The 23,808-nt window shown below is 36.5% G+C and overlaps 4 protein-coding genes and 1 pseudogene across 4 annotated transcripts; 2 read left to right on the top strand and 3 right to left on the bottom strand.

Annotated features, from left to right (window-relative positions):
- Window positions 1-594: 594 nt before the first annotated feature.
- On the bottom strand, window positions 595-2,001 carry LOC106323623. Its single transcript, XM_013761713.1, has 4 exons — window positions 1,953-2,001; window positions 1,679-1,711; window positions 1,431-1,579; window positions 595-1,350 (listed from the first exon to the last, which is right to left on the bottom strand). The coding sequence occupies exons 1-4, from the start codon at window positions 1,999-2,001 to the stop codon at window positions 595-597; spliced, it is 987 nt and encodes a 328-aa protein (XP_013617167.1).
- Window positions 2,002-6,629: 4,628 nt separating this feature from the next.
- LOC106322951 lies at window positions 6,630-9,915 on the top strand. The gene is made up of 5 exons (XM_013761100.1): window positions 6,630-7,023; window positions 7,094-7,890; window positions 8,129-8,521; window positions 9,110-9,342; window positions 9,429-9,915. The coding sequence occupies exons 1-5, from the start codon at window positions 6,872-6,874 to the stop codon at window positions 9,690-9,692; spliced, it is 1,839 nt and encodes a 612-aa protein (XP_013616554.1). The 5' UTR covers window positions 6,630-6,871; the 3' UTR covers window positions 9,693-9,915.
- A 675-nt stretch (window positions 9,916-10,590) lies between these two features.
- Window positions 10,591-11,818, top strand: LOC106324938 (60S ribosomal protein L34-2). The gene is made up of 4 exons (XM_013762944.1): window positions 10,591-10,742; window positions 10,823-10,902; window positions 11,396-11,505; window positions 11,583-11,818. The coding sequence occupies exons 1-4, from the start codon at window positions 10,664-10,666 to the stop codon at window positions 11,674-11,676; spliced, it is 363 nt and encodes a 120-aa protein (XP_013618398.1). The 5' UTR covers window positions 10,591-10,663; the 3' UTR covers window positions 11,677-11,818.
- Window positions 11,819-12,608: 790 nt separating this feature from the next.
- LOC106319770 (sphinganine C(4)-monooxygenase 1-like) lies at window positions 12,609-14,599 on the bottom strand. Its single transcript, XM_013758167.1, has 2 exons — window positions 14,138-14,599; window positions 12,609-13,360 (listed from the first exon to the last, which is right to left on the bottom strand). The coding sequence occupies exons 1-2, from the start codon at window positions 14,360-14,362 to the stop codon at window positions 12,806-12,808; spliced, it is 780 nt and encodes a 259-aa protein (XP_013613621.1). The 5' UTR covers window positions 14,363-14,599; the 3' UTR covers window positions 12,609-12,805.
- A 5,989-nt stretch (window positions 14,600-20,588) lies between these two features.
- Window positions 20,589-22,186, bottom strand: LOC106321408 (annotated as a pseudogene).
- Window positions 22,187-23,808: the final 1,622 nt, after the last annotated feature.

The raw sequence follows: 23,808 nt of genomic DNA on the forward strand, positions 1-23,808 counted from the left end.
GCCCAATTCATATTGTGTTTATTTATATTAAAAGCCCAGTGTCCATGTATTTCTATTTTCTGAGGAAATAGATATGTCTCATGTAACATGAGATTTAAAAATTGGACGTTTAGGCCCATACGTAAAAGAAGGGAAGAACATGTCAGCATCACTGGTCCAACCCAGACCTACTGAGACACGTGTAGAACTGCATCTCTCTCGCACGTTGAAAATGTAGACAACTCCAAATTGACAATTGAATTGCTGAACACCATAAGAAAGGACCAATACACGATACGAGTCACATCTAAATAAAAACGGAATATTGAAAGAAAAAAACCATAAAATGTACATCTGCCAAATACATTAATTGTCAATTAACTACAGTTTGGACCGTGACAAGCTCATTACTGCATGAGTCATGCAATGTTTGGACGGTCGAAAGGCCAAAGCTTGCACGCAGTTTTTTTTTTCTTTTTTCTTTTTTTTGCTAAAAGGTAAACATCATATTAACGAAAGTTCAGATTTACAAACAACTAGACCTAACTTGATAAAAAAAGAGAAAAAACAAGGTAATAACAAAATGAAGATGAACTAAAATGAAGATCAGTGCATCTACTTAGCCATGAGATTTTGGAATTGCTTCCCATTCCTCCTAGAAGTGATTGTGTTTCGAATTTCTCTGTCAATGAGTTTGAAGATCACTGATGGAGTCTGAGTGAGCTGGTTATGCAACACGTTGTTCCTTTGTTTCCTAAGGTGATAGATTGTACACTGGGCCACAAGCTTCCTTAACAGAGCTGGTGCAGAGGAGGAGGAACTTCTGATCCAGGACAGGAGTTCAGGCCAAGAGCAGAACCTGGTGCGAGGTGGATTGAGGTTGGCAATAGCAAATCGCCAAACTTCCGAGCTGTAGTCGCATGAGAGGAATAAGTGGTCTCTTGATTCCTCATGAGCAGAACATAAGCAACAAGATATGTTTAATTGAGGACCCCAAGAAGCCAAGCGAGCTCTTGTTGGTAATTTGTCCATATTTGCAACCCACATAGTAAAGTTATTCCTCGGAATAGCTACTTTAAACCAAATAATATCAGTTTCAGGTTGAGGTGGGAGCGATGGTCTCATGTCCTCCCATGTGCTTCTGGCACTGAACCTAGGTTCTTCCCGCGCTGATGTGCTCCATACATAAGAGTCTAGGACATCAGAGAAAGTCGGACACTGAATGCTGGTTAAGAAAACATGCAGGTCAAGAGCCTGGTTTGATCTTGGAGGAGGAAGTAGCCAACCAGATGGAGAGCAAGCTTCAACCACAGTTGCATTGATGGAAATCCTGATCTGTGAGGGACCTCTCACTCCAAGAAAGTTTCTTAGCTGTCCGAAAGGTGTCCAAATATCATGCCAGAAGCTGATTGTCTGACTGGTTCCAAGAATAGGTTTTATGAACCTGAGACCCTCAGGTCTGAGCTTAAGCAATTGCTTCTAAGCCCATGAGTCAGAATCTGATTCTTGCAGTGCCCAGAAGCTCTGGTTAGTGGTATGATGGTGTCTATGCCATTGTGCCCATAGCGAAGCATTATCGGAGAACAAGAGCCAGACAAATCTCAAGCACATCAATCAGTTCCAGATAAGCAAGTTACGCAGGCCTAGTCCTCCCTCTGCTTTCGGCATACATATATTGTACCATGATACTTTTACATACCCAGTGGTGTCTGTTTGTCCAAACCACAAGAACCTACAGCATAAAGACTCAATCCTCTTAAGACAACCTTTTAGAAGAACGAGAGTTGACATCCAGAAGTTGACAGTACCATATATGACTGAAGCAATCAATTGTAGTCTGCCTGCAAATGATAAGGCTTTCACTGCCCACGACTAGAAATGATAGGTGATGCTGGTTATAAGAGGCTCGTACTCGGAGATACGCAGCTTACGACTCATCAACGGGAGACCAAGATATTTGACAGGGAATGTACCTGTAGGGAAACCATAAGCAGCAAGCGCGTTGGATTCACTGGGGTCCATTCCTGCGTGATAGAGCTCTGTTTTGTTTCTATTCATAGTCAGGCCCGACCAGGAAGCAAAATTGTCAAGGCACTCTGTTATACCGTGAAGAGAGTCGCTGCGCCAATCAAAAAAGATCATAACGTCGTCTGCGAACATCAAGTGGGTGATCTTAAGTTCTGAGGTCATGGGGTGATAGCCAATAGATCCCGAGGCATATCTAGATTGAAGTAGCCGAGTTAACCCCTCCATAGCCAACACAAAAAGATAGGGTGACATAGGATATCTTTGTCTAATGCCTTTGGTGCTGTTGAAGAATCAACCAGAGGCACCGTTTATGGACACTGAGAAGGAGGCTGTCGAGATACACTGAGAAATCCAGTTGATGAATAAATCAGGTACACAAATCGCTTTTGAAATCTCCAAGATAAAGTCACATCTGATGGAGTCAAAAGCCTTTCTTAGATCCACTTTTAGCATGGCTTTAGACTCAGATGTGCTCGAATTGTACCCTTTGACCAGGTCTGTAGCTAAGAGCACATTTTCTGCTAAAAGCCTACCAGGCAGGAAAGCAGACTGAGCTTGCGAGATCACAGTAGGGAGCACCTTTTTCAACCAGTTAGAGATCAGCTTTGAGACCACCTTGTACACCGTATTTAAGCAAGAGATTGGTCGAAAATCTGAAGTAGCCGATGCATTTGTGATCTTTGGTATAAGAACCAGTTTTGTTGCATTCCATTGGCGTAGCATGGAGCCAGACTTAAAAAATTCTTGCACTGCTTCAATCACTTCTGGTCCAATAATCTGCCAACATGAGACGAAGAACTCCGATGAATAACCGTCAGGGCCACTTGTTTTGTTCCTGGGACGGGAGAAGAACGCATCTTTGATTTCCTGCGCAAAGAAGCCCGCAACAAACATATTCTGATCTTCCTGAGAACAAGTGAAGTCAAACAGAACATTCAGATCGTCTTGAACAAACATCCGAGGCTCAGTGCCTCCACCTAACAGCTCAGAGAAATATTCGACACAGAGGGCTTCAATTTGCTCATGGGAATCAAACCGGTTACCAGCAGAATCTGTAAGGTGATGGATATGGTTTATAGCCTTACGAGTAGCTGCCATTCTGTGAAAGTAAGCTGTTCCAACATCCCCGTTACCTAACCAGAGGATCCTGGATCAATGGAGAAGGAAGGATTGTTCGGCACAAGCAAGCTCCTGCCACTTTAATTGAGCCCACATCTCCATTTCAGCATTTATGGTTGTTGGCTGTTGCAGCATTTTCTTCTGTCTCAACAGAAGATCCTGATGGGCCTCTGCAACTCTTTTCTCCAAGTCTAAGTAGTTATCTTTGCTGAACTCTCTAATGCACTTCTTCAAGATTCTCAGTTTCTCAGCTAATCTGTACATTGCAGACCCTCTCACATTTATAGAGAACCATTCCTCTGTTATAGTAGCAATGAAGTCCGGGTTCTGGAGCAGGAAGTTAAAGAACTTGAAGGGTCTCTTCTTCCTTGGAGAATTCGGTTGAAGTGACACTATTGAGTACGAATGATCAGAGAAGTCGGGATCTTGAAAACGAGCAAGAGAAGTGGGAAAGCACTCCAGCCATTTATCATTGACTAGAACTCTGTCTAGCTTCTTCGCCACAAGCTTTGACTTTTGCTTGTTCCACCAAGTGAAAGTGGTTCCTCTGAAGTTTAGATCACCCAGCTCAGCATGTAGTAGACTCTGACCAAACTTACGCATCTGCTTATCTATGTTAAGTGAATTAGGAGATGAGTGTTCATGCAGGGTAAGAGTCTGGTTGAAGTCTCCCAAAACTGAGCAGGGTTTATTAACAAGGAGAGAAGAGGTAGATAGAGTTTCAAGCTCCACCCAAAGCCCTGCCCTAAGTTTTCTATCATTTGTTGCGTACACAATTGTGACGATGATGGCCTCATTCTGAGCTGCAGACAAACCTCACAAGTGACTTGCTGCAGAGATTTGGAGAGGACGACCGCCTTTACACTTGGATGCCAGAGAGCCCAAATCTTGCCAAGAGCAGAAAAATTATAATTATCCGTAAAAAAACCAGCCAGGGAGAATAGTATTTACAAACTTGCTTATCTTCGGCTGCTTGACTCTAGTTTCTACTATGCCACCAAAGAGGGGCTTATTTTTCCGAATCCACTTCTTGAAACCGTTGCGATGACTGAATTTATTAAAACCTCGCACGTTACAACAAAAAGAGTCCTTATACATAATTAAAGATTTGGTGGGACCTTACCCTTGTCGCGGTTTTTACCAGAATGACGGTTTCTTAGCTTTATGTCAGGTCCTGAGTCGTACTCCATAATCTGTCCCTCTTCAGCTTCTGACTATGAGGATGCAGTGTCGGAGGAGTCACGCTCAACTTCAGAACATTCAGCAGATGAGGTTCTAGTGATGGTGCCTGCTGTTGAAACATTTTCTGGCTGTTGAGAGGAGAGACTGGTTCCTCCCACTTCAAAGACCTTAGGAACATTATTATCTCCCACCTTTGTTTTCTCGATAGCTCTGTAAACTTTGCCCGCTCGTTCTTCTGGTCCCTTTAGTGCAACTGACAAGTTTCGGGTTTTTGATTTTGATCTTGATCTTCCCCTATGAGTCTTCTTGCCTGCTCCATTATTATTCTGCTTTTTGTTCTGCGGGCAATTTGGGGTAGTATGGCCGCTTGAAGAGCAAGTGGCACAAAGTTTCGGAACTTTACTACACCTTCTAGCAGAATAACCTATCTCCTTACAGTGCTCACAAACAGGAGGCATCCACGGACTTGAGACCAAGACACGACAGATTTCCCCTATCTCAAACTGTGCATTTACAGCTTCTGGTAAGGGTTTGTGTGGATCAATGATTGTGAAGACCTTAGCAACTTCCAGGTTTGTCTTGTTAGCAGTTGCAGGGTGCAGGAATTTTGGCTCCCCAACCAAGCTTGCTATGCGCTCTAGCCCATCCTCATTCAAGAACTGAAAAGGTACCTTCCTGAGCTCAAGCCAAATTGGTGATGATTTAAGCTCAGGCTTCGCTGGAATAAAGCCTGGTTCCCATTTTGCAACAAACATTGTTTTCCCTTCAATCTGCCAAAGCACCTGAGTAATAACTCTGTTCCTGGTAGATGCATTCGAAATCCTGAAGAGAAAAGCATTGCCCTCCAGTTTAGGGACCACAATGTCCCGATATTGCTTGCTCCATATACCATTTACTATGTTGTGAATTATACCCTGAGAAGGTGGATCAGTGTAGAACTGCCCAATGACAAAGTAGTCCCAAGATCTTTTGTTCTTCTCGATGACAGGATTAAGTATTTTAACACATGCTTCACCTGATGGGAGCAGGAAGCCATCGCTGCTTTTCCTCATGTATGTTTTGCCTTTGGCACGAGTACACCAAGTATCAACCTCGTTACCATTTGCCCTTTCAGAAGGACTACTTTGGTTACTTGAATCGTTCACTATCTGTGGGGGTTCATTGTTTGATTTGTCTGCAGATGAATCCTTTGTTGCTGGATCAGCCGTAACAGGGGCGATCACAGCATTGGTTTTTACAAAGCCGGTTAGGGCTCTCTGAGTGGAGTCTTCCTCGTTGAGTTGAGCAACCAAATTCACTGGCAGGTGAATGATTTGGGCATCTGAAGCTGGCTGAAGAGTAACAACATTTGGCGTTTCCTGAGGTGAAACTGAAAATCAGGAGAGAACTCTGAGACTTGGACATCAGAAGCATTCTGAGGGGTGACTGGCGCAGGAGATTCAATTTCTGAATCTGAATGGGTCTGCTGAGCAACCAGATCTGAGATCTGTGCATCAGAAGCTGACCCCGAGATGAGCTTGCCTGAAGAGTTGAAAGGCTCTGAAGCAGCTGAAACGGTCTTTTAATCTTTCGATGGAGGTGATGAAGGCGGAGAGGAGGAGGCCGGAGAGCGAGGCATATGTCCCTTCTTCTTCTTCTTCTTCTTCTTCCCTTCCCCATGGAAGAAGATGAGATCGATTCTAGTACCCGACGCCTGATAAGACGACGGCGTGAGGCAGCGAACGATGACACGGTGACGGTGGAATCTCAATGAGGTCGCCCCTTGATGTTCTCTCACGGTCGCTATAAAAATTATCCACTATCCAATGCAAACTTTTAACACGCAGTTATGTCATCCATTATATTCGACCCATCGGTTCACCTGCAAGTGTCTACCAGAAAGCCACACTACACATAACATAATAATTGCTGATAGTTTTCTATTACTCACAGAAATTTACCAAAGAAATTGAATTAAAATGATGGTTTAACTTTTTTTTTGTTGTTGTGTCAGCAATGGTTTAACTCTTAAAAGATGAGTTTAGTGAAATGAATAGTTGTAACTCCAAGAAAAGAAAAGGAGCATGTGAACCAATGAATGTGTTGAAAGCAAAGTGACAAATGGATGAAGAACCTGAAAAGCAATGCAAATACATTTGACTCTTGAGTTTTTCCATGTTGAACAGTGTCCGTTCTCCAAGACATAAATATTCTAGTAAAATAAAGAAAACAATTTAAATTAGAGTTATTCGAATAAATAAGAAGGTAGTAACGTATTGACCGAGAATAAAATAAAAACTTTATTCTGCCTTTCGGACATCTTAAGCATAGGCAAAATTCTCTAACCGATAAAAAACATCTTCAATTTATTTTCTTTAAATTGTTCCTAACCAAAAATTGAAAAATTATTCGTACATAAAGAAGAAGAGTCAGTGAAAGGATCGGTGCCGTGTAATGGTGAAATCATCTCCCAACCACAAATCTCGCAGCTGATGGAAGAAAAATGTTTTGTGCTCTGTTGAAGAAGAAAAAACAAAACGTTGTCGTTTACTTTGTAACCACATAACACGTTGAAAATATCGAGATGGGTTTCAACAGAGGTTTACTTACGACGAAGACTTATAGTTCTTGTGGTGGTTTGAAGCAGTTTATGTACGGAAAAACTTTCACGACTCTCGATGCTTTCTGGGTTTCTCTCTGTAATCTCTTCTTTCTCCTCCTCGCCTCCATCTTCAGGTACTGTACATACGTTTTCTTCTTTCTTGTTTCTTCTCTGTTTTTTGATTAATGGGTTTTGTTTTATTAGAGTTTATTCAGACAAAGAGACAAGCTTGGTCGTGGTTAAGACTCACAACAACAACAACAACCCAAGCGAGTCTTCTGTTGACGGGAGTTCTCTGGTTTCGATCAGCAAGAGATGCGATTATTTATCCGACAAGAGCATCACTTGTTACGTAGAAGAACCTAAAGCTGTCCGCTTTGTTTTTCATGATTATTACTCCTCTGCTGCTGTACAAGAGGAGATGAAGATGATAACTTTCTCTGATGAATCGAACACGAGTTTTGTCCTGGAGAAACCGTTTGTAGTTGACGACAACAAGTTGGAGACATCACTATCGGAAGGTTGTTTTATAAAGGAACACGTGAAGGAAGAGATGTTGGTTTATGAGTTCATGAGTTGTGGTGTCTTAAAAGGACTTTTAGCTCACGAGAGATTTGCTGGTAGTGAAGATAGCTTGTTCGATGAGGAGGAGGAGGAGTTTATAGAACTAAACCCAAGTTTCCAGAGAGAAGAAGAGTTCAAGATGGGTTTTGATGAAGAACAAGAAGCATATGATTTTGATGATGATGATGATGATGAGTATGAGCATAGTGATGTGATGGAGAAACTAAAAACAGAGATAAGGACAGCGAGAACAGGAGGGTTGTGCACCATTCTCGAGGAATCAGAGACTCCATTACAAGAGCTGAAACCACTCAAGATCGAACCAAAACAAGACCAGTTCAAAGACATGATCGGTGAGATTCACAAGGTTTACAAGAACTATGCTGTTAAAATGAGAAAGCTCGACGTCATTGATTCTCAGACAATGCATTCCATCAGTAAGTCAACATCTCTTTCTCATATCACATTGTTATCAATTTTATAATCAATGTGAAGACAATATAAGCAGACTGTTCCATATATTAGCAATGACATCTTTTCAGAATATTTAATTTGTTTTTGTCTGGTTATAGCTTTTGCTTTGATTGGTGAGGTCATATGGTTGACAAATTGTCTCTTTCCTTCTTAAATATTGTCTCAACTACTCTGTCTACAATATTTATTTGATTTTAACAGGTTTGATAAAGCTAAAAGATTCACCTAAACCAAGCAGTAACATCGTTAAACCGCCTCATAAGAATGTATGGCCATTCAAGAAACATAAGCTTGAACGTGACCCCATTGAGAGACTTGTGAAAGAAGCGAGCAGAGACTTTGAGACTGTCTACGTAAGCCAACTCTGTCTCTCGTGGGAGATGCTTCATTGGCAATACACAAAACTCTTGGAATTTGATTCTCACGCTGCTACTACTTATCAATACAACTTAGTAGCTGGAGAGTTTCAACTGTTCCAAGTTCTGCTTCAACGGTTTGTGGAGAACGAACCGTTTCAAAGTTTATCTAGGGTTGAGACTTACTTAAAGAACCGTCGCCATTTCCATAACTTCCTTCAGATTCCACTTGTTAGAGGTAACAAAAACATGTTTTCACTATTCTTGAGTTTATCCTGAGCCTTTGCTAATAGCAAGGCCGTCTTTTAGAGTCTAAGTGGAACGGCTGAATAGAATCCAAAACTAAAAGTAAAATAAAATAAAATTTAATTTAATTTTTTTTCTATAAATTCTCTATAACTTTTAATTTTTAAATATGTTTATAAATATAGGATTTATAATTTTAGAAAGATGGGAGTTATTTACTTTAAAACTACACCATTATTTTGTTAATATTTTTTGAACAGAGTTTATAAATAATTTTGAGACGGCACTGAGCCTTTGCTAATGCAAGACTCTCTTTTAGCATGTGTAAGTGAGGCTGTTGAACATGATCCGAGTTTAAAAATAAAATTAATTTAACTTTTTTTGAAATATGTTTATAAATTTAGGATATATATATATATATTTTTTGGTAGGATATATTTTTTTGGTAGGATTTATATATTTTTTTTAAATATGAGAGTTATTTACTTTAAAACTACACTATTATTTGGCTACTACTTTTTGAACCGGGCCTAGAAATAATTTGAGACAGGACTGGCTAATAGTTTTCAGTTTTTCTCAGATGATCGTTCTTCAAAGAGTAACAAGAAGTGTAGAAACGAAGGAGAGTTCGCGGTAAAGATTGAGACGTTAAGAGAGATTATTTCAGAATCAATGCGTGTTTTCTGGGAGTTTCTATGTGCTGACAAAGATGAGTTTAGTTCAGTGATGAAAGTTTCCCACCAAACACAAGTCTCTCCGCAAGATCCTCTAGATCTTGAGCTCTTGACAGAAATGAGAACCAATCTCCAAAAGGTATTTTATTTAACTCTTCTTTCATTTTGTTATATCACATCAACTTTTTATATATACTCAAGATCATGTTCTTGGCCTCTATGCAGAAGGAGAAGAAGCTAAAGGAGATACTGAGAAGCCAAAGCTGCATAGTGAAGAAGTTTAAGAAGAATGAGTCAAAGAGTAGTAGTGTGAGAGTGAAGGATGAGTTACTGATAGCTCAAATCGAACTGAGAGTTGTTTCAAGAGTGATGACCATGTCAAAGCTCACGACTGAGAAGTTAATTTGGTGTCAGGAGAAAATTGACAGGATGAGTTTTAATGGTCGGAAGATTCACATGGAACCGTCTTTCTCCTTGTTACCTTGTTAGAGTTGCCTCTGCTTAGATATTTAGATGAGAGATCCAGGAAGATGATTTTTTTTTAAATTGTCTTTGTTCCTGAGAAAGAATGTTAGAGCTATACTGAATGTTCTGTTTCTCTCGCGTATTACTGTTACCAGAGAATGAATTTTGATCTAAGAGAGCATCACAAAGTAATGGTTGTTACAGATGGTAGCTCTACTTGTATTGATAGTTCAAGCCCTTTTTTGTCTGTTACAGTTTCATGATGTTTTATATGTTGTTATTACATTACATGGGTGACATGGGAAATTCGTACTTCGGTCTTCCTTGTGGCAGAGCTCTGACGAGTGTCTGTGCGGTGCTAGGCATTCGGCTGGAACCGAAGTAAACCGAACCGAGGATTTTCGGTTTTAGTTTCACTTTTAGTTTATGCGTTTAGCTAGATTTGACAAACAACAAACTGAATAAATCGAAAATAAACAAAAAATTAGCCGAAATATATCACCTAAATAATTTTGTGTATTTTTCACGGAATTAACTGGAAAAACCGATAAATAAAATGATTCCAGGTTCATTCAGGACACATAGTAATATCAAAAACCGAACCGAATAATCCGAATTCTAAACCGAACTGAAATATAATTTGGTTTAATTCGGTGACGTTACCGATCTCACGAGGGAAGAAATGTCTTGTGGGGAGTCCTCGGACTTAAAAAAAGCACGAGTCGTAAATAGGCTTTAGTAATAATATCTGCATAGATAAATAACTAAGAGAAGATAGACTATTACGTAAAGCCCAATAAGCCCGAATGTAATCAAACTAACAAATCTCGTCCGTTGATTTATCAAACATCAAGATAATCTGATCCGTCCAATCTAGGGCATTAGGGAGTGTTAGAAGTAGGAAGGGGCTTTAAATAGAGATTATAGCATATAAAGTACACTTCTCGCTCCGTCAAGCCAAAAACCCTCAAGAGGAGAGTGTGTGAGCAGCAAAAATGGTGCAGCGTCTTGTATACCGTTCGCGTCACAGCTACGCCACCAAATCGAACCAGCACAGGATCGTCAAGACCCCAGGTCTGTCTCTCTGCTTCCACCGACATTGATACCTCCTGTTCTCTACCGATCAAATGTATTGAGATCTAGATTTTTGGCAGGTGGTAAATTGACATACCAGACCACCAAGAAGCGTGCAAGTGGACCCAAGTGCCCCGTTACCGGCAAGCGTATTCAGGGTGTAAGTCCTTTTGATCTTATCTCTCTTCTCTTGTGAGATGTGCTACTTAGATTTGATGCTACTATCATTTGATTACATATATGTGAAAATCGATTATTGGAGTTAATTGATTGAGTTGTTGATAGTGTTGTATAGATGAATTCAAATGTACTTGTTTTGGTCTTGGTGCTTATTGACGGTCTTGTGCTGGGTTAGGTATATCAACACCAGGACATAACTTTATCATAAGCTACATTTAGTGCCGCCTCTGTCTTGTAAAGTTTTATCCCTTTATATGTAAGGATAGTGCTGTTTTACTTGGCGGCAGAAATCTTAAATCTTCTTCAAAGTTATTACATGTCTAGTTCGTTTGTACAATATAGGTAATCTTTCATTACCGGAACATGTCTAGTTCTTTTCACAAGGGAATCACTAGGTGTCATATTGTACATTTCTTTTTGTAAGCGGTTGTAGTTTTACTTAAATTTAACTCATTTGTCTTTTGATTCTTTAGATCCCTCACTTGAGGCCTGCTGAGTACAAGAGATCCCGATTGTCCAGAAACAGAAGGACCGTGAACCGTGCCTATGGTGGTGTGTTGTCCGCTCTTGCTGTTAGAGAAAGGTTTGTTCTTGAGCTCATTTCTTTCAACCAAGCATATAATTTTCATATCTAATTCATGTTTTTTTCTGTCTTGATAGAATCGTTCGTGCTTTCCTTGTTGAGGAGCAAAAGATAGTGAAGAAGGTGTTGAAGCTTCAAAAGGCCAAGGAAAAGGTTGCTCCCAGGAGCTAGATCCTCTTAGCTTTTTTTTAAAACACTGTCTACTTGCCAAATTCTAAAACTTTTTGTATTCGTTTGCTTGACTTTGTCGACATTTCTCAAATGTTTGGTTATGGTTTCTCTTTCAAATGCTGCGTTTAACAAATCACGCTTTTACATCGGTGTTTACATTGTGATTTATATGACTCGGTTAATAAATTGTGCAATTTAAAGCAGCTTAATCCTAGCTACCTAATTAATTGGTATTAACTAGTTAGTTTTTCATTTGCCGATTAGAAAAATTATAGTGTTGAGAATGCGGAAAAGTGCTATTAAGACATGAATAAGCAAAACTGTGTTCCGAACTCGAAACGAGACGGACATATTATCTTTGTTCTTGCCCATTGCCCATTGGTAACTACCGATGCAGACTAATTGAGAAACTTGTACAAGTTCTCTTATGGCAACAAGTCAGTCCACTAGAAGAAATGCAGTTTTGCTCTCCCGAACCAGACTGCAACCACACTGGCGTGTACAAGGATCTCTACTGTCACTACCATGCTAACCACAGGGCCACATGGGATGAGCTCACCTTTTGCTCTACCAGTGACGCATGGCTACACATCAGTGATTAAGATTTTATTTCTTCAGGAATGCAGAGAGATGGTCCATTGGTTGCAGAGTTGTCCTGTCATCCCTCTTACTCGTAAGGAGTTCAAACTATGTCGTTTGGATTGGGTGAAATGGATAGTATTCAGAAAGTGAGCTTCCAAACTCCTTTAAGGGCATCCATCATCTGTGTTCCTCACTATTTCTTGGATCCGCGGGCGGATTGAAGATTAAAATTTGTATCCACCTGCTAGGAGAAGAACAGGAACAAGAAGCTGAAGTACGAAGTTCATCAACGTGGATGCCTCTGAACAGATCTTAGATGTATGTGATAAACCCTGATTAAACAGATCTTGTAGATAAATAAGTAATTAATAAAAGAGGTTGTTCTATAAATCTCATAATACATGCAAAACAAAACAAAACAGAGTAGAACATCAACCCAATAACGTATATATACAAATCTCAAACTCCAGCTAAAGGCAGGCAAAATGCAAATCAGTTCTGTTTCTGATGATAAACTACATCTCCACAACACAAAAGTATCCATCCATCAATCATCTTTGAATTCTTTAGTGGGGCGTGCTTCAAACCCACCACCTTCTCTCTTCTCAAGAGAGTAAGGCATGTAAGTTCCAAGAATCCGATCCCACACGGAAAAGAAAGGCTGAGAGAAATTGTACTTGCTCCCATAAAGCTGATGATGCACGTCATGGTAAGCCGAGTTGTTCTTGAACACCATATGGAACAGGTTCCCGGGGAGGCAGAGACCACAGTGGTCGTCCACAGTCTTGATCGTGGCGAAGGAGAAGAAGAAGATGGACGTTCTCGGCGACATACCGGAGATTAGGAAAGACAAGGCGCCTCCGACTGTATCCAGTAGAAGGCCTTCCACTGGGTGGTTGTATAAAGCTCCGTAGGCGTAAGGGACGACGAGACGGTGGTGCTGAGAGTGGATGTGTTTGTATAAGAACTTGTTGTGGTGCATGTATCGGTGCATGAAGTATTGCCATGTGTCGAGGATTATCATGGCGATTATAAACTGTCTGGTTAGGACCAGAAGAGAGAACTGTTGCGCTATGTCTGCTTCCGCATCACTTCCAGTGACCTGTGTAGACAATGGATGTTTGAGGAGGGTAACAGAAAATAAGATACAGAACCAAACCAAGAACTCATGATAAGACAAAGCCAAACCAAGAATCCATGATGCTGATTCATAGATTATAACATCACTCCTAACATCACCACATAGTAACTCATATGGAATCTCTAATCACCATAATATTTCGTTTGCATATCTTCTCATAAGATTAGCTGATAAGAGCCAGAACCGAGATTTTCCTTTATTCTTCTCAGAACCAGAATAACATTTAAGGATCTGGAGACAAACCAAAGCAAAGATAAGAGTCCTAGGATCAATTCTAGAGCATCCTAAGCTCTCCCAGTCCCAAGTCCCCAAAACAACTGCCAATCACTCACTTCACGCTCTCCTCTTCAACCCCTATCTCTATCACTGAAATGAACAGTCTGATTCACGGGTAATGAAAAGACTCGAGTTACTCAACGAGAAAAGCAACTTAACAGCCAATCTATAATCTATAATGATAAAGCTTTCAGATGAAAAATCCATTTCTTCAACCTTTTGAGCTTAAGATTCATATCCAACCCCCAAAACCTAACTTGTTCAGACAAAACTGCAACATTTTACAAACGTTGCAGTCAACATAAGAATCATTAATTTAGATATCTCTTTATTGGGTGAAAGCTACCCATCAACACACAAAAGATTCAACCAATCTTCATCATCCATAAACGTCAGCATCAAATACCAAAAGCACCCAAAAAGGTGGATTCAAAATAAAAGCTCGAAAGCTGGAAACTTTACCGTGAACAAGAGGATAGCGACAGCAGCTTGAACGACCTGCTGAAGAAGAACTCCTTTCACGACGGCTGATTTGGAGACGAGATTCTTCTCTTCCTCCTCCGCTTTGGAATGCAATCTGTATCTCTCGAGAGACGACAGCGCCACGTAGATCCCAGAGTAGAGCCAGTAAACAACGATCGGAGCAACGGTGCCTAGCAATTCGTCGGAAACAGAGAAACCCATCATCCCTAAATCGCGTTTTATCTCGGCTTCAGATGTTTCATCAACCGAGTGAAAAAGGAGGAGAAAAAGATTCGTAAGGGTTTGAATTTTTTCCTTCAAAATTGGCTTTTTTGATCGATGATTGGGATCGTTAGGGTTTGAGTTGACAGAATCAACGGAGAGACAGAAAAAAAAAACACAACACTCGTGTTTGTCGACGAGGGACGTGGCGGAATCTGGAGCTGTTGTTTTAGTGGTTGAAATGGCCAAGAGAGTACCTGATCATTATCTATAACTATAATATATAGCAAACCCATTTTTTGTTTTCGCTGACATCACCATTTTTTTTATAGAAAAATAAAAATTTAATCTGACGGTGGAAATTGCTCATAATCTCTAATCTAAGGGTTCTAATCTTATTTAGAATCACAAGTATGATGTTATTTTATTTAAACAAAAGATGTGTTCATTCGTAAAAGGGTTGTATCTTTTCACAAACTGAATCATTGAACCCTTTCATTAAATCTTTTCATAATTAGAAAATTGTACGTTTTTATAAGTGTAACCATTGAGCTTTTTCATAATATTTTTTTTTTAAAAAATTATTAATTTAAACAAAACAGAGGTTCATTCTTTGAAGAATTGCATCTTTTAAGAACTCTTTCATAATAGAAACTTTAAAAAAAATTGTTTAAGCAAAAAACATGTTCATTTTCGAAGAGTTGCATCTTTTCAGAAATTCAACTCTTTTCAGAACTTTTTCATAATAGAAAAGTTGCATCTTTTCAAAAGATTTACCATTGAACCTTTTCATAATAGGTTGACAAATTTATATATTGTCTCTTCCTCCCTCTCATCACCATTGCTCTTTTAATTTATTGTTTTTGTGAAGTTACGTACGATCAGAAATATAACGTTATTCTCAAAATTCATTTTTTGTCTGTTATTTTAACTCATCCAGAATTTCATAGTTTTGTGTGTTTACTGGATCCCAATTCAAAACTTGTTTTCATCTAAACGATGATGTCAACATTTTTGTAGAAAAAAATGAATCTAGCGGTAGAGTTTGTTCATAATCTCTATTCTAATGGCTACAATTTCATTTAGGATCTTGAATATGATGTCATAGTTTCACTTAAGCAAAAAGTGTTCCTTAGGGTTTGTATCTTTCCACAAACTGAACCATTGAACATTTTTATTGAATCTTTTCATTATAGAAAAAATTGTATATTTTCAGATTGTTAATTGATTGTAATTTACCAAAGTCCAAACAAATTGGTGACTAGATCGGTGTTATCCGTTTTAATGTGTATTCATAATTCATTCACATGTTTTGTTGGGTTAAGTTACAAAACGACGCATGAATTGCGTTGGTGGTTTAAGTTACAAAACGAACGCAGTCGTTAACGTAAGAGATGCATGCATGAACGTGTTCTTCTCTTTACATATTCTTAAATTAGATCGACATGTGTTAACTTATGAAAGGTTGGGTGTTTGTTTCTGGAGTTAGTTTAGAAAAGCACATAAGTTTCTTTTTGTGTGGTGAAAAGTAACCAATTGAGAATTGTAAAAGTGAGCATTCATTATTGCATATGTGTGTACAATTTATGGATTTTTTTTTTGCGAGTGTTAGTACAAGTTTTTAGTTACGCAAAGTCATCGATAGAAAAGATTCATAGAAACAAGATGCACGTGCACTCATGATGTTTACATTTTGCATCATATGATAAAGTCTGGTTGTTAAAATTTGGTAGAAAAAAATTTTAGTGTGAAACTTTCTTAAAAAAGAAAAAAAAATTAGTGTGAAAAGCCACCACTGAAATAATCGCGCCTTTTGGCTAATATTTTATGGAATTTTATTTATGTGTATGCATGAAAAATAACATGCTAATTCTGGATTTTTTTTTTAAAAAAAATCTGTTGTCTTTGTTAAAAGTTCTTATTAACAACATGTTTGATATAATTTATGTTTTATGTAATATTAATTTGATATCAATAAAATTATGATGTTAAAAAAATATTTACTAGATAGCTTATTTGTGAAAGGTCATAATTTAAGATGCCAAAAGTGCCATGAAAAGTTGGGATTATGTGATTTTTCAATATAGTTTATTTTATAATGTTATAAAAGCTTGTATATTTTTCTTATACATTATATTTTGTAATAGCTTCTTGTAATTAAAAAACATCATAATTATTTTATCTTTTCAGTTCTATATATTTCAATTTTTATAAAATATTTTCATTACATATTATAATGTCCAGTTATTTGAAGATATTTAATGTTTTAAAACATTTTAAAATTATTAAAAAGTATTAATCTTTTTCTTATCGATTGTTTCTAAGGTGTAGTTTCAAAAAAAATTATTACATGTACAAGATCTGATTTATGTTCATTTTTAATAAATATGTTTGAAATTAACATATAGTGTTTATTGAAACTTTAATTAAATCATTTCAATAATTTAATCAAATCCCAGTAATTTTTTAGATGAACATTCATTGTTTAAAAGTATCATTGTAACTGTTTAGACAAAAATTTGTAACTATTTAAATATCCCATTGCAGTGAAATAGTTAACCATTGCAACATTTGATCAACCACTGCAATCCGATCAACCATTACAAAATTAAAATTTTTAACTATTATACCCTTTCGTCTCTATATAAAAAAGTTGTGCGCATTGGAAAAATTCAGCATAAAAACAATGAAAAAGAAGAAAAGAGAGAGAGGGATTCATCACTCTAAATAATTATAAAATATATTTGGTAAAACACATACAAATAGAAGTTTTTATTTGCATTTATTAAATATTAACCTTACTTTTAATAAGAGAAAATTTTCGATGTCTCAGTTTATAAATAGATTACGTGTAACCTAAAATTTGATCAATGTTATAATATTTTATAGAAAATGCTTATACACGAGTCAATCATTATATATGTTCATATTTTATAACTGATTACTCATTAAAGTTACATGTTCACCCTTATATTGGCATGTTATATAAACTTTGAAGGTTATTTACTTTTATAAAACATTATGAAAATATTTTTATGATTGATAATAAAATTCAGAATATTTGAGATGAATATATACATTTATTAGAAAGAGATAAAGGGTGGCAAGAAACAATAATAATACATTGTTTTGAAATACATGAGATTAATTACGTTTATATCTCTTTATGATATTAACTAATCACAAATTACAAAGCCAAAATTATGAATTTTATACTGAAAACATCTTACCAAAGAAATGAAATTCGAGAAAAATAAGTATATTTATTTTGGTTACTAATTTTATAACAAACACATCGGTCCTTTCAAAACATCGCATTGGAAACAATTTATTTCGTCTTATTTCACGATCATGTATTCTATAAATATATTAATCCTAGCATCAATTTCAGAGATATAATTAACAAGAGATTTTCATTTTTAAATATCATCTTTTTCATTCTAAATATTTTTATATAATTAGTATTTTTAAATTAAACTAAATATTAAAACTCTATTTGCTATTCTTGTATCTTATCGTAGAACAAAAAATGAGATTTTAATTGTTTTATTTTATAAAATGAGGTGTGTAACTCAACACCTATAATTCACACCCATTGAGATTACCAACCAAAATATATATAATTAATAGTTTTAAGTTGTATTTAAAATTAATATAATTTCCCTCGTGGACCGCGGTGGTTCACATCCTAGTAATAATAATAACAACTTATCAAAAATGATTACTTAAAAGAGAAATTGGGCTCCCTACCCAACACTTTTATCCTAATTAGCCTCATACCCTAAATCCCACAATCTTCTACCTTATTCCATAGACACAAATCAGTCAAATCACAGGTATTCTCTTTTTTTTTGGGTTTTCAACCGATTGCTTCTACTTAAAATAAATAAAAGAAACTAAGCTAGTTATAGTACGACACATTGACGTACGTCTCTTGAATTCTTTGCAAGAGTCCCTTGAAAAAGGTACGATTCTCTCTATCTCTCTTTATCATGCATTTCTCTTACTTCTTTTTTCATTTTATTTAATATTATTAGTGGTTAGGTACTCTAAGAATTACCCATCACTGCAGGTGCTCTTAAACTTAAAACTAGTATTCCCTCCTTTTCTAAATGTAAATAGTTTTAGCAAAAAGAGTTTGTTTCACAATATAAGTAGTTTACATATTTCAATGCATCTTTTTCATTTATTGGATATTATGTGACCAATGAAATAATGTTAGGTTTTTAATAATTGGTTGAATTAATTGGTTAAATGATATATTTTTTTAAATAACAATTTTCTAAATATTCGTGCTTTTAAGCAAAACTACTTATAATTAGAAACGGAGGGAGTATGAGATTCTTGTAGCTAGGGACAGACATTTTTATCTGTTCCAAAAATTCCGGAAATCTGTAAACTTTTGAAGCAAAGCAAATACTAAAAATCGATATACGTTAAAATCGAACCAAATCACAAATATTAAAATTTTGGAAAGCGTATATCCGATCCGATCTGGTAATATATAAATACATGTATATCTTGATTATATTTAAAGTTTTAAATATATAAAATTATAAAATTATTATTTTAAAAATGATTTGACAAATTCTATTCACATTATTACTGATATGAAAGTATTACATAAAAGGAAGAGAAACATTTATGAAAATTATAATTTTCTTCTTAAGTTTTGTGTTATTATAATTGTTAACTAAGTTAAAAAAAATTACAAAATATGTAGGTTCACTGATTCTTTTAATTTTTATCTTATATATCATGCAAAAATATATTTTACAAAACAAATTTGTATCAAAATTTTAAGATTATTTGTATTGATCAAAACATATGAGATATCCGTAAGTATTCGTAAATCCTCAAATATCTATTTATTTTCCGGATATCGGTTTTTTCGAATATCAGTATTTTTCTGAAATAAAACAAATCGAAAAATTAGATATTTGTTACATACGAAGCAAGTTACAAATACCTTCAAAAACCCGAATGTCCGATATGTGCCCAGACCTACTTGTAATGTTGGATTATTAAGTAACAAATATTCACCGTTTTAAAATAATTTATGTTTTAGAAAAAATGTTTCAAAAAATATTAATTTTTTTTTTACATTTTAATGCATTTTATTAAATAATATTTAGTAAATTTTAATTAGCTAAAATTGTAAAAAAAAAATAGGTAACGACAAAAAATCATACTATTATAATTAAAATTTAAAATATCTTCTTGTGTAAAAACTTTAAAAACGTTTCTTTTTAAAAACGTAAGTAGGAAGTATCTCATTGGACAGCGTATGTGATCAGGCTCGTCCTTACTTTAAAGCAAGTAAAGCATCTGCTTAGGCCACAAGCTTAAATTAATCAATCAATGGATGTTCAAGCAAAGCAAGGACGGGCCGGCTAGTAGAATATTAGTTAGGTCAGATAGTTAACTAGTTTGATTTATAGTTAGCATACCATAGGTCGATCACTAATCCTACAAAGAGGATCGAACTAATTAAACACTATATATGCATACCATAACTGTAGATCCTCTTGATTTGAGTTAGCATACCATATGACGGGTATGCTATCGTACTTATTCTTAGCTTCGTCACTAATCGTAAAGTTGATCCATAGTTCATCCTCTTGAAGTCTAACATAGTTCGATCCTTTTAACTAATAGTCTATGTGAGTTAGCATACCATAGTTCGATTCTCTTGATGTCTAACATAGTTTTTAATTTAACCACTCGATGACTTTATACACTTTTGTATTGGTTGAGAGTTACTATTTATTGTTGGTAATTTATATAAGAGGCCACATATTATTTAGGCTACTCCAAGTTATGGGACGGCACTGCATGTGAGTCGTATGTCTTACAATTTCCTATGTCGTCCTCTAAGACGGCGCGGTATGGTTCGAAGTTGGTATGAAAATTTGAGTGACGAATGTTCAAAGCTTCACAATTAATCAGAATTTAAAACTTGTTTTGCCATATAATCTTCTGTACTAGGGTACCATTTTAACAATCTGTTTAGTTCTTCTGTTAAGTGTTACATGTCGTAGCAAGTAGTTAAGAGTTGCGGTACTTGTGGTGTTCCTGAATAATAAAAACTGCAAAGGGAAGTTTTCTTTCATAGAACCGTATTCGGTGGAAACTACAGAATTCGAGTGATAATTAAAAAAAAATGGAAGACATAGCATCGTCTGATAGCAGAATAATTATAGTGCTAGATGGCAGAATAATTATAGTGCTAGATAATGGGATAATATTTGGTGGAAGAAACAACTTCAAATTCAATCTCAACTTTCAACGCGTCTTCCTTGTCCAAGTAAACCTTCCGAAGTTCAGCTAAAGACAGAAACCGAGTCCTGCCCCATCCAAGGTTTTGTTCTACGTGCCAGTTGTTCACTGCAAGTAAATAAATAGTCAATATATCTCGCTAGAAGACTGATAATTAATGCAACAGTGTTTAATTAGAAGATACGTTTGACTTCAATATGATTGGATCCAAGTGGGTCTAGAACTCGCAAATTTGCTTGCGCCAAAATCTTCTCATCTGCTTTTGGTTTATCACTATCAGCTGATTGCAGATAGAGGGATACCCATTTGCCATCTTCTCCAGAGCCACCCTTCGGATACAGCCACAGAACCCTAGAAAATAGTAATTATTAGAGCATGATTATTGGGTGAAACCCGTTTCGGGTTTCTAAAATATTTTTTATTTTTTGATTTTTGATTTATCTGATTAAAAAAAAAATTAAAAACAGAACCAATCGGGGGCCGCCACGTGTCGTGAGACCCGCAAAATAGTGTAAGAAACAGACCAAAACCGTTCCTCGCGAATTATGAAACCCGTTTTTATCAAAAGCGCGGGGTTCACTCCTCAAGAAACGCGTTAGTATACCGCGTTAAAGATGCTTTTAGAAACTTGTCTACGTACCATTCGTACAAACACAAACCCATATGCATGTGTATACAGACATATACTAGTTTGTCCAATACTATATATATACTCACCATTTCCTTGCTCCCACTGAGAAAGTGTTTGATATGTATTTATCCTCTTTTAACTGAGAAAATTTTTTAACAGACCAAGAGAACTTCGGGTTCCGTAGTTTCTCATTAAAAGAAAGAATCTCCCAATTGTTAAGGGGTGAAGGAACAATGACATCAACACCAAACTTACACTGATCTCCTTCAAATACGTAACCGCTTTCAGGGTTATTGAATGAATCAGATGAAAGAACTTGCTGCAACCCCCACACCGTTTTAAGGGCATTGAACCTATTTACTTCTACATCTGAACATATAAAATATATATTTATGACTGAAATTTATGTGAATAAGCATATATACAGAGAGAGAGGGCGCATGGTAAGTAGCTACCTTGAATAGTAAGGTATTTCTTTTCTTTCTTGTTGTAGACAAAGAAGATAAGTTCCGCAAACACCTCACATTGTGGTGCCGATGTCAAGCTTTTGCTGTCTATTGCCACATACATCGAAATGAAGCCTTTTCCATTGTCCTTTTCGTTCCCTTTTGGGTATACGAGCAGCTTCCTGTTTTTATAGATAACATATTAATGCCTTAATATGTAATTAAATAACAACAATCCATGTGTTAAAAAGTATGGCTTGTTAGTCTCAACGCGTACGCTAAATGAGTAGATGAGCCGTACCAGTTATATCCACCAGAGGAGAAAAGACGAGATTGATATTTATCATCAGAGGTTGATGCGAACTTCTCCAGTTGTCTGAAGTTGTCAACCTTGAGGGAATACGAAGAAGGTGGATGCTCTCTCCACTTTTTCGCAATTGTAGAAGATACTACATTTGAGCTTGACCCCATTATACTCAAACGACGTGAAAGCTATGAAATATAAACAAAGATCTGAATGTTCAACGTTCATATATACAGAGAAGTAAAAAAATATTCTTAAAACAAAGACGTTTCTTAGAGAACAAAAAATACATTATAGCAAAAGAGCAGACTTTTGATAATCAAATCAACGTAACGAAGACCTGTATTCCAAAAAAGCATCCAACTCAAATCTCAAAATCCATAACCTTTTAACTAAAATACTATTAACATCTATGTTTTGTATTTATTTGATCCTAGAAGAACTTATTAGATAATCTTACCTTTAGACAATGGAAATTGGAGAATCTATGATGAATGAGACTAGACGGAGACAAGACTTTAAGGGGGATGTATTCAACTGAGAGTTTCAGGTGATTTGTATTAAAATGACAAATCCACTGTTATTGAAACATAAATTTTAAAAACTCATTTAAAATCCACTGTTATTGAATTTGACATTTCTTAAAGTACTCTGAAATCCACTGTTATTGAAAATATTTTAAGCTGTGGATTTTTAAAGTTTTCAGGTGATTTTATGGTGTTTGGGTATGATTTCTTAGTTAAAAAAATTAAAACTCAAATCCCATAGTTTTAGGTGATATTCTAGAGTAGTTTAACAAAAGTCACTTAAATCTCTGCAACTTATTGAAATCATCTAAAACCCCACTAAAAGTCAAATCACATCAAATGTTAAATTGAATACATCCCCCTAAATGTTTAGGTGCTTAAGTTTTTAGGTTTTGTTTCTAGGTAGAATCTTTAGGTATTTTTTCAACGAATGTTTAGGTATAGAAATAGAATTAGAGAATATTGTTGGATCCATTTATAGCCATTAGGATTTAATGAAAATGTGAAAATAAATGATTTGGGCCTGTGTGTTTAACAGCCCAAAAAACAATAATAATGAGACTAAAAGACTTGTCCCACATCGGTGGGAACAAGAGGAAATGAGGTGTTTATATATGGTCACTTGATATCATGTGTTAAACAGCTTGGAGAGAGAGGAAGGCTCTCCACGCGCGCGCCGCCGCCGTTCGGTCGACTTGGCCCGGCGTGGGCTTGGGTCTTGGGTCTAGAAAATAAAAACGTCATGATGTTTATCCTCTCGAGATATTTAAACGAGATAAGAAAGAGAGAGATAGCGAGTCTTGGGGAATAAGTTCGTAACTTGAACTTCCCGAGATCTTTGCCAAATCTCCACTAACGAGCGCACGTTATGCAACAGTTACGGGAAGTCGCTCCTCGTCCATCTCTTTAAATACAACTCGTCTCTCTTCTCATTTCTCTAACGTTTTACACATCAAACCAACAGCGAAAATCCCTTAGCGTAAGTCTTAAATACGAGAGTGTTTCGTAGAGTTTATAGTTCGATAGGGCGATCACGAGTGAGGCGTGATTCGTCTGCCATGGTTGTATCCTGGGACTCTATATTCGTACAGTCCCGTCTCACTAACGGAGCGAATATTTTGAGTTAAGGAAATAGATCATATCTCGACTCCATGTCTCTTCGCGAATACGATTTCTTATTGTTCTTGTATTCGTCTTTTACATTCGTTTATTTCCTTAACATCGCTTTTATTTTATCGTTTATGTCAGTCCGGTTTTCCGGC

The sequence above is a fragment of the Brassica oleracea genome, chromosome C2 (genome assembly GCF_000695525.1).
Source record: "Brassica oleracea var. oleracea cultivar TO1000 chromosome C2, BOL, whole genome shotgun sequence".
NCBI lineage: Eukaryota > Viridiplantae > Streptophyta > Magnoliopsida > Brassicales > Brassicaceae > Brassica > Brassica oleracea.